The sequence below is a fragment of the Antrostomus carolinensis genome, unplaced genomic scaffold (assembly GCF_000700745.2).
Source record: "Antrostomus carolinensis isolate BGI_N321 unplaced genomic scaffold, ASM70074v2 scaffold29628, whole genome shotgun sequence".
Classification (NCBI taxonomy): domain Eukaryota; kingdom Metazoa; phylum Chordata; class Aves; order Caprimulgiformes; family Caprimulgidae; genus Antrostomus; species Antrostomus carolinensis.
The window spans coordinates 316-10,232 of record NW_010332821.1 but is presented as its reverse complement, the minus strand read 5'-3'; the positions used below and the strand labels follow the sequence as shown (position 1 = coordinate 10,232).

General features: G+C 49.0%; 1 protein-coding gene across 1 annotated transcript in view; it reads left to right on the top strand.

The window, feature by feature from the left end:
• Nucleotides 1–82: 82 nt before the first annotated feature.
• The window catches only part of LOC104529361 (GDNF family receptor alpha-2), a gene marked incomplete at its 3' end in the record, with an annotated part of 10,068 nt that continues 233 nt past the window's right edge, over nucleotides 83–9,917 (top strand). The window contains exons 1-3 of the mRNA XM_010173649.2: nucleotides 83–429; nucleotides 9,562–9,671; nucleotides 9,755–9,905. Of these exons, the coding sequence (XP_010171951.1) occupies nucleotides 83–429; nucleotides 9,562–9,671; nucleotides 9,755–9,905 (608 nt within the window). The remainder of the gene's footprint in view (nucleotides 430–9,561; nucleotides 9,672–9,754; nucleotides 9,906–9,917) is intronic.

Here is a 9,917-nt window from a genome sequence, read left to right as displayed (position 1 = left end):
GAAGGCATCTCCTGAGGTTGAGAACATCTCCCCATCTCTTGGTACCATGCTCACCCTTTCTCCTTCTTGCTTTTTGGCAGGAATGGACCCTGCCACCAACTCCAAAAGCAACCACTGCCTTGATGCAGCCAAAGCCTGCAACCTGAACGACAACTGCAAGCGTCTGCGCTCGGGCTACATCTCCACCTGCAGCAAAGAGATCTCTGCCACTGAGCACTGCAGCCGGAGGAAATGCCACAAGGCTCTGCGCCAGTTCTTCGACCGTGTCCCCAGCGAGTACACCTACCGCCTCCTCTTCTGCTCCTGCAAGGACCAGGCTTGTGCCGAGCGCCGGAGACAAACCATCGTCCCCTCTTGTTCCTACGAGGACAAGGAGAAACCCAACTGCCTGGATCTGAGGAACACGTGCAGGACGGACCATCTCTGCCGGTAAGGGCTGTGCTGGGCTCTGTCTGGGTTTCTCCCAGTTCTTCCCAGTGCTGGAGAGAGACCTGCAGAGTGTAGAGGGTGGTTGATGTGGGGTCATGGCTGGGTTTGCAGCACTCTGTTGTTGTGTGACCTTATTCCATGTTCATTGGTTGCATCTTCCCAGTGCTGACTGGTGCTTGCTGGTTGGGTCTCCTCCTGTAATAACTATATTCTGTGCATGAAATGGGGCAGAGTTCATGGTTTTGGCTACTGATGGAGAGGATTGTGGGCTAAGAGTGGCCTTGAGATTGGTCCTTCTTGCTCTGGAGTGGATTTGTGCAGGGATGTGTGTGGTTTGCAAGCATTGAGGCTGCCAAGCAGGTCCCCCCACCCCACCCTGAGCTCTGATCTGCTCCAAAACCCCCAATGTAAAACCACAGCTCTGCCCTTCCCTGTGCTGAGCCTGGGGGGATGCAGTGGGGCAGTACCCTCTGACAGTGCTCAGGGTGGGGTAGAGATGTGGGGCAGAACCAGAGCAGTGGGGATCACCTTTCTGCAGTGAATGGTGGAGCTGAGTCCTTGGGGACCATGCTGGCTGCATTCCCCACCCGGGACCCCTCCATCTCCCCAAGCTTTGGAGAGGATGAAGGTGCAAAAGGCACCATGGCAGCAGGGGCACGTGTGCCCTGCAAGCAGCAGAATCCCTGGGCGTGCTTTCAGCATCCCCAGCAAAACTTCACAGCTGGTGAAATTCACTGTGTTTCCCCCCGTGGTGAAGCGAAATGGGGCGATCAGGTTTTTATTCTGTTATGAAACTCATTATTCATACAGCAAAAAAATAAACCCTCCTGTCACCCTCCGGGGACTGGATCAACCTTAGAACAAATACATTTCCTCCAAGGAGGAGGGTCTTTTTTTACCATCAAGGTGATGGAATTTCCTAGAGCTTGGTGGTGAAATAAATAAATAACACAGCTTCAGGTCTTCCTTTGCCTGCAAGTGACTGTGTTTGAAATGTGGGGAATGTGGCTTTTTATCAAAAAGTAATATAATAAGCCAATGTCTATGAATAAAAGATACCAGGGCTGCGTCGAGTCGTCACCAAATTAATGGCAGCACCTCTCCGTACGGGCCTGATGCTTCCTCAGACATTAAATGCTGTGGATGCATCAGCTCAAGGAGGGGAATAACCTGCCTTGGCAACGTGTTGAGGGGACCAGAGAGGCCAGGGAGCTGCTGAGCATTAATTATCAACCCGTTCCTGCATGAAATGAAGTTCTGCCAGGAAGAGGTGAAGCAGCAAAGGGGGAAGCATGTGGCAGCTGCTTTGGCTTTTTGCTCCGAGCTGGAAATGTGTTTTTTTCCAGCAGCAGCGTGGATGCTGCTCAACTGGGGGTTTTGGTTTCTCAAAGCACCCAAATCCAGCATTTTTTTTTTTTAAACCATTGAATTGCAGAGTTTTGCCTTAACTTTGTTCTCTCCCCATGATGGGGTGTTGTGGGGCTGTGCATGGATGCACTCCTTGGATCTGGGCTTGCAAGAGAAGCTCCCATCCCATCCACTCCCCTCCCTGCCCCAGGTTGGCTTGAACAAGCAGGTTTACTCCAAAACCCAGTTAAAACCAGTTGCATTAACCATGTTGTGGCACTGGGGTGGGAGAGGGGTTAAGAGCCTGCAGCGAGGAGCCTGGGGATGCTCTGAGATGTGGCCACGCTCCAGCAGTTTGCTTGACCTCCTTGTGTTTGCAGCTGCAAAAGTGTTTAGAAGCAGTGACCTACCTGGGGGGAGCTGAGCCCAGCACCTGAGCTGATGGAGGGGGGGGAAACATGAGGATTTTTCTCTATTTATGTTGCCTTGCACATAAGAGAGGGTCTGGGGTTTTTTTTCCTCCCAGGCTTTTCACAGAATTCCCCAGATTGGAAAAGACCTGATCTCTTCTCTCTGGTGACCAACACCAGGAGCAGAGGGAATGGCAGGAAGATGTGGCAGGGGAGAGTGAGGTTGGCCATGAGGAAAAGGTTCTTGAGGCAGAGGGTGGTGGAGCACTGGAACAGGCTCCCCAGGGAGGTGCTGATGGCACCAAGCCTGACAAGATTCCAGCAGCATTTGGCCAAGGCCCTGAGGGACATGGTGTGAATGTTGGGATTGTCCTGTGCAGGGACAGGAGTTGGACTCCATCATCCTGGTGGGTCCCTTCCCACTCACAGCACTCTGTTTCTCTTCTGCACAACCCTTCTGAGGGGCCAGGATGGAGCCCCCAAGCTCCTGCACATCCCTCCATGGGCTCAGGTCCTGGCAAGGGCAAACACTCACCCTGTGCCCTCCCCAGGAATGGGCTGCAGGATCTGGGTTATTCTGGGCTGAAATCTTGGTTTTTACTCTAAACAAAGCAATATGAATGACCTTGATCTCTGAGGCTGCTAAAAATCCCCAGTGAGATGCCCCAAACCCCTTCACCAGCTCCTGGCTGTGAGAGCAGCAGCAATCAGGCTCAGATCGCTGCAATTTGGGAAGCTTTTCATGCCAGGAAGCTTTTTTTTCCCACCCTGTACAACGAAGGAGCCTGACAAACTCCTCAAGCTTTGTGTCTGATTGCAATGGACAGGTTTTTAGCTTCCCAGAATATAAAAAAAACCTTTTGCAAAACACTAACCTCAGCTAAGGGGAAAAGGAAGGAAAGGGGAGAAAAGAGCTGATTTCAGCAGCTGCAGTTTGCTGTATTTTTCATCTTGCATCAGCAAGTCGGGAACACAAATAATCTGGTCTTATATGCTTCAGCGATGCTGGTGCTGGAAAAAAAAATTTCCCAGCCTCCAGCATTTAAAAGTAGGGTGGTGGTTCATTTGCTGGAGTTTTCTCCTTGTTTTCAGTGTGTTTGTTTGCTGGGAGGGGGGAGGAATCCTGCCCAGCTCCTCACAGGACCCCTGTGTCCGTGTGCATCGATGGGGTGTGTATCTACATGGCAGAAATCATCTCTTTTTGGCTGGGGTTGGGATGCTGATTCAGGAACAATACCCCAGGGAGGAGAAGCTTTGGATCCAGGAACAGATCCAAGCTGCCTTGGTATTGATTTAACACCAAACATGGGAACAAAAAGCTTTTTGTAAAATATTTATTTATATATTTTTTTTTAAAACCCACGTCCTCGTCTTCACGCCCTTTGTTGAGCACAGACAAAATGCCATCTATAATGGATGTTTCCTTGATAAACAGCAAAGCAGCAGCTCAACTTTCTCATTACGGCGTGTAATGAGAGCAGCTCAGAAGTACAGCTTGGCTGTCCACAAAGCTGTCTGAGGAGAAGAAGAAAGAGGAGGGAAAAATACTCCTGGATTTAACCACAGCCCTAAGAGCTGGCAGAGAGGACCGATGCTCATGTCTGGAAGGTGACAAGGCATAGCTGATGGGTCCCCAGGGTGGGTGGCTGCACCAGGCAACTAGGGTTTCAATAACCTGCTGGGAGAAACCTCCAAATTTGACCTTAAATTAGCAAATTTTGGAAAATAAAAAATAAATTGCAAAGATTCACAGGATCACAGAATGTCAGGGATTGGAAGGGACCTCAAAAGATCATCCAGTCCAACCCCCTGCCAGAGCAGGAACCTCAATGAGATCACACAGGAAGGCATCCAGGTGGGTTTTGAATGTCTCCAGAGAAGGAGACTCCACACCCTCCCTGGGCAGCCTGTTCCAGTGGCTTTGGCTTCCAAATATGGGGAGGGGGCTAGTGGGGCAGCACCCCCTGGGTACCTTCTCCCCTAGGACCCCATGGTGACGGCAGCTGGAAGGGATCTCTCATCTCCACAGCCACCTTGCTCAAGGCTAACCGTGCTCTTAACACAATAATAAGTCAATTTGCACTGAATAATTAAATAGAGAGCCTTCATAAGTATTGACTTAATGTGACAGCAAGTCTATACTGACTCAGGGTTTGCTTATGTAAACACAATCTCCTGTTCGGCTTAGTTAGCAGTTCAATGAAATAGAACAGTCCTTCAATTAAAATCAAATGATGCGTGCGTTTAATTCTTCCCTTCTCTTACTGGGTAATGATAGGGTTTGAGTAGAGGCAAGAGGATTAAAAAAAAAAAGTCTTTCAACTGCTCTTATCTGTGATGAATCAAAACACAATGTCCTAAAAATACATCCGGCTAACTAAACTTCTTAATTAACAGCTCCTAACTTAGCAGTCAGTCTGTTGTCCATCTTCTTTTTTTTCTAATTCCTCTTGCTGGTTTAGCCCTGCTGACTCTCCTTTGGAAATTTCTCCTTTGTTCCTCTGTTTTTCATTCTCTTTTCCCCCTTTTCCTGCTGTTCCCATCTCCCTGGGTAAGGGGAAGCTTTGAACTGGGGGACCTGTCGTCATCCCACAGAGAGATGCTGTGGTATCACAGGGATGTGATTTTCACTGAAAACGGGGGGGGAAAAAAAAAAACCCTCCAGGCTCATACCACAGGTGACTCCAGTCTCCAGAGGTGGCAAATAACTTTTCCTGGATAAAACAAATATTTCCATTGATCTCTCTTTTTTTTTTAATTCCCCAATGAACTATTTACTAGCTGTGGTGTAGAAGTTCTTCCAGAAAAGTGGAGTTTTGCTCCAGTTTCCTTCATTTCTTTAACTGATCCCCATCCCCAGGGCTCTTTAAATTACCTGACCACTCTTCTCAGTGTTTGAGGCTCATTTTTTTTTATCTCAGCATCTCCTGGCTTCGAAAACCTTCATTTCCAGCAGGACAAGGAGGCAGAGCAAGCGTTGGGAGGAGGATGCCCAGCGGGCTCGCGAGTTTTTTCATGTCTTGCTGAGTTTTTTACATGTTGTCGCAGCTTCTTGAACATCCACAGCTCTGCAGGGGAGGGGAGAGGCGAGTTTTCGAGCCACCTCTCCTCGCTCGTGTCTATTAAAGCCATTTTTCCTTGGTCCCTGTAAATTGCCTGTGAAAAACACGTCTTGAGTAATCTCCGCATCTTGGACATTTTCTGCATGAAATATTCAAGAGCTTGATACCGTTTGCTTTGATGGGTGGTGAGTTATTACCAGTGCTGGGCTTGGACTTCTCATAGGCATGTGATGATGGGAACAATTAGCACCCAATTAGGTACCTTACATCTGTTCTGGGCTTTTTTCTGCTTAAAAAAAAAAAAATAAATTAAAAAAAATTTGTGATGCATCAACAAGCAGGGGGAAAAAAATAAAATCAAAAATCCTCTGCTGTGTAGGTAAGTTTGAATGTCAGAGCGAGGGTGTCTTGCTGGTGCTGGCAAGCTGGTGCTGAATTCCTGTGTGATAACAAGGCGAGGAGATAACAACCAGGAGCTGATGGGATGGTCCCTGCAGTGAGGAATAAAGTCCCCTAAACAGGGGATATGTGCACTGAGGGGATATGTGCACAGCAGGGAACTGGGTCTCTGGAAGGTCTGGAGTTGGGCTGGGATTAAGAGAGGTTTTTTTAAAAACCTCTGGATCCTTGGGGCTGCTGCCTCCCCTTGGCATCATCATGGTCTTTTCACTCGGAAATCAAATGTATTTTCTAGATTCATCAAAGAGGAACAGCTTGGAAACCCCTAACTTTGAAATCGAGCCCTTGGAGTTGGTTTAGGGTATGATGTATGTGTATATATAGAATTCATTTTTGTTAATCCTTTTTTCACTCTTTTTTTTTTTCCCCAACTTGGAGGCCTTTCAGGAAAATAACATGCTGGCTGAGCCTGTGCTCTGCAGCTCCCTGTGTCACCATCCCCATTCCCCATCCCTGTCCCAGCTGCCAGCCCAGTTCTTCCTAGCCCAGGTCTGGCATTTACAGGCAGATACTGGCCAGACCCACCTGCTGCCTCAAGCTTCCAGCCAGCAATTTGGCTTCAATTCCTCTTGTTTCTGCTAAGATGGACTTGGCTCCCTCTCCTTTTTTTTTTTTAACCCGGGCACTTAAAAGCAGAAATCTGAGAAGCTATGGGCCAGCTCCAGTAAGGTTTATTCCTGGCAGTTAGAGTCTGATCCAACGACTGCAAACTCATTGTATACAACGGAAAGAGAGACATTTTTTTTGGCTTGGATATTGTGGAAAGATTACCAGCTGGCTTGTCATGTATTATGAAAAGAATAACATTTGCCTTAGAGGATGCTACAAGCCAAGAGCAGGGCCCCGGGGAGCAACGTGACAAATGTTTGTGGTGCTCGGTGATGAACTTGCCACAGTTCTTTAAGAGAATTGACGTGCCTTCGCCTCTAATTTGGGGAGTGGGGAAATGCTGTCGGAAACTTTATTTATCTCCCGTGGAAGGGAGGAGGAAAGAGCCCAAATACCTTCCTGTGATGAGGATTGTGTGAAAGGAACAGAATTGGAGCTTTTCTGCTTTGCAACACCCACCCCCAGGTTCTTCCTTCTGTTCCCACCTTGTGAATGGGGAGCAACACCCCTTGACCCAAGGCTGGGAGGGCTGAGAGCTGCAAATATCCCCTGACAAAGCTTTTCTACACAGCTCCAGTGAGGGAAACTGTGTGCTGAGGGCTGAGCACCAGCCCCAACAATGGATGCAGGATGGGAGCCCCCAGCCTCCCTCTCTGCACTGCTGTCATAGGGATTTTATTTTTTAATTTCCCCATGTGCTAAATCACAAGGGAGGAAAATAAACATGAGTTTGGTGAAAAGAACCTGCTCCTGGGATGGGTGGGTTTTGTTTCCAGGAGGAAGGAGAGGGAGAAAGTTTGCTTCTTGAACTACATCTGCCACAGGAGAGCTGCAGAATTCCTTGTTTTGCCCGAAATGGGTGTTTTAGCCTGAGCTTGTCCTCTTTCCTTGTGTCATGGAGCCACTGCCCAGCACACCCCCCATTACATCTCTCCCTGAGGTGATGCCAGTTGTGTTATTGCTATTTATTAGCATTTGACGTGTAGAAGAGCGTGGCAGTGCCCAGGAGTCCTGTCTTCTTGTCGGGAATGCTTGAATAACCCAGATGAAGAGGCTGACCTTGCCCTGGAAATTTGCAGCCTGTCAGGAGATTGTAAGTGGGTCAGGCTGCTGGTCTAAGTGGGGAAAATAATCCAATTCCCACCACTGGCAGGCGAAAGCTGAGCATGACCCATGTGCCCAGGAAAAGAAAAGGTACCAAGTACATGGGTGGCTCCTGCCAAACCCCCAGCTCAGCTGATGAGCTCACTATGGGGTGATTTTTTGGGTCCCCAAAGGACCAGGAAGTCCCTAGAAGATGCTCAGCTGCTCTGCAGAAGATGGTGAAACTTCATGATCTGGAAAAAGTCCCAGTCACGGATGGCTGGAAACAGCAAAAGTCTCCAGGAAACCACGACGTTCCTGCATGGAGCAGCCAGTGCTCTGGTCCAGCTCGGAGCAGATGTGTTTTATTCCCTCTTAGATCTTTTTCCCAGTATGTAGCCCATGAAACCGCAGTGTCTGCCTGGCCATGGGCTCAGCAGCAGCATCTCCACTCCTCCTTGGAGCGTTTAGGTGGTACCTGCCCCCTGTTCCCTTCGTGCACTGGAGATCTGGTGTGATGAAAAGTGCTGGGTGGATGTAAGGTATCACTGTAGATCCCTTCTACTTCATTCAATCCCTGCTTTGTTTCTTCCTCTGCTTAATTTGATCAAAACCTTCTGAAAACAAATCATCCCTATTTAAAAAGAAAAAAAAAAAACTAACCAAACAACAAAAAACCCACCCCACACAATTTCTACCCTTCATTTTCATGGGTTCTTATGGCTTTAGGCAGGTACTGCTGGATGATTCAATCACTGGTTGGACAAAGATGACATTTAATTAAGAAGGAAGGGGAAGGAAGCTAAAGAAAATAATGTATGCTGTCTTATTCTGTATGAAATGTGGGGGGGGAAAAAGAGCTGAGGAGATTTTCTGTTGTGAACCACAGGGTCTCATCTACAGTGTCAGCAACTTGGCTGCTTCGCAGCAATTCCTCCCCGTGATTGAGATCCACAATTGAGCCTTGTGGCTGTTCCTTTAATGACTGAGTCAATTTGGAAAGCAGCAGCCCATCCGTCTGTCCACCTGCTCCATCTGTCCATCCTCTTCTACACCCTTCCCATTTCTTTCTCTTTCCACCTCAGTGATTTGGTTCATCCCAAGAAAAGCATCACACGGGGAGCGTGTGTTTGTGTCCACAGAGCTGGGTTACCAACACACCTGGAAATCACTCCACTTCCATCGCTCCTCCTGCTTTTCCTGTGCATTATCCAGGTGGTGAGAGAAGATGAGGAGGGAAAACCCAGCCAGTAATTGTGTTTGGAGTGGGAATAGCTCCTCTGCTCCTCTTGTCCCTTGTTTTTACTGACCCTATTGCCCATCTCTGCTCCTTCTGCCTTTGCTCCGACCACAGCACGAGTGTCCCTACCTTTTGGGTTTTTTTTTCCTCTTTTGTGGCTTCAGAAGAAGAAAGGAGAATATAAACCCCAACCTCAGGCACTTTAATTGCACTCGAAGCGTTAACGTTTCAGGAAGGGAGATAAAAACAAGCAGTGAAATTTTACAGTCGTGTAATGACGCCGGGAGCAGCGTGGCCAAGTGAGGTTGTGAAGTTTATGGTGTATCGAGCAGCACTTGGGGAGGTGGGGAGCAGTCATGGATGGAAGCATGAGGGTCCCCAGTGGGGTGCCTACCCATGAGCAGACACCCTTGCCTGTGACCCCCCAGCAGGCTGGGGTGACCAGAGGTAGAATCACAAAATCATGGGATGTTGTGAGTTGGATGGGACCCACAGGGATCATGGAGTCCAACTCCTGTCCCTGCACAGGACAATCCCAACATTCACACCATGTCCCTGAGGGCCTTGGCCAAACGCTTCTGGAATCTTGTCAGGCTTGGTGCCATGAGCACCTCCCTGGGGAGCCTGTTCCAGTGCTCCACCACCCTCTGCCTCAAGAACCTTTTCCTCATGGCCAACCTCACCCTCCCCTGCCACATCTTCCTGTTCCTATCGTTGGTGACCAGAGAGAAGAGTTGCAGGTTGTCTAGTAAGACAAGAAGTTGCACCTCCTGAGTTTGGATCTCATTTTGTCCTCTTCTCTCTATCCCATTTATCCTCTTTTCTCACTTTTATTTTAAATATTGCTCCTGGCTGCCGAGTTGCTCCGTGCTGGGAGCAGTGGTGACATCCCATCCCTCTCCCTCTTGCTCTTTGCACCCAGGTCCCGGCTGGCTGATTTCCACACCAACTGCCAAGCCACCTTCCAGTCCCTGACGAGCTGTCCTGGGGACAACTACCAGGCGTGCCTGGGCTCCTACGCTGGGCTCATCGGTGAGTGCCAAGGGGTTGGGATGGCCAAGGGTCTCTCCCACTGCGGCCCCTCATCCCTCTTCCTTCTCCTCACCCATGTGCAGGCTTTGACATGACGCCCAACTACGTTGATGCCAGCACCACCAGCATCACCATCTCGCCCTGGTGCTCCTGCAAAGGCAGCGGGAACATGGAGGAGGAGTGTGAGAAGTTCCTCCGAGACTTCACAGAAAACCCCTGTTTCCGTAAGATGCTTCCCCATCCCCC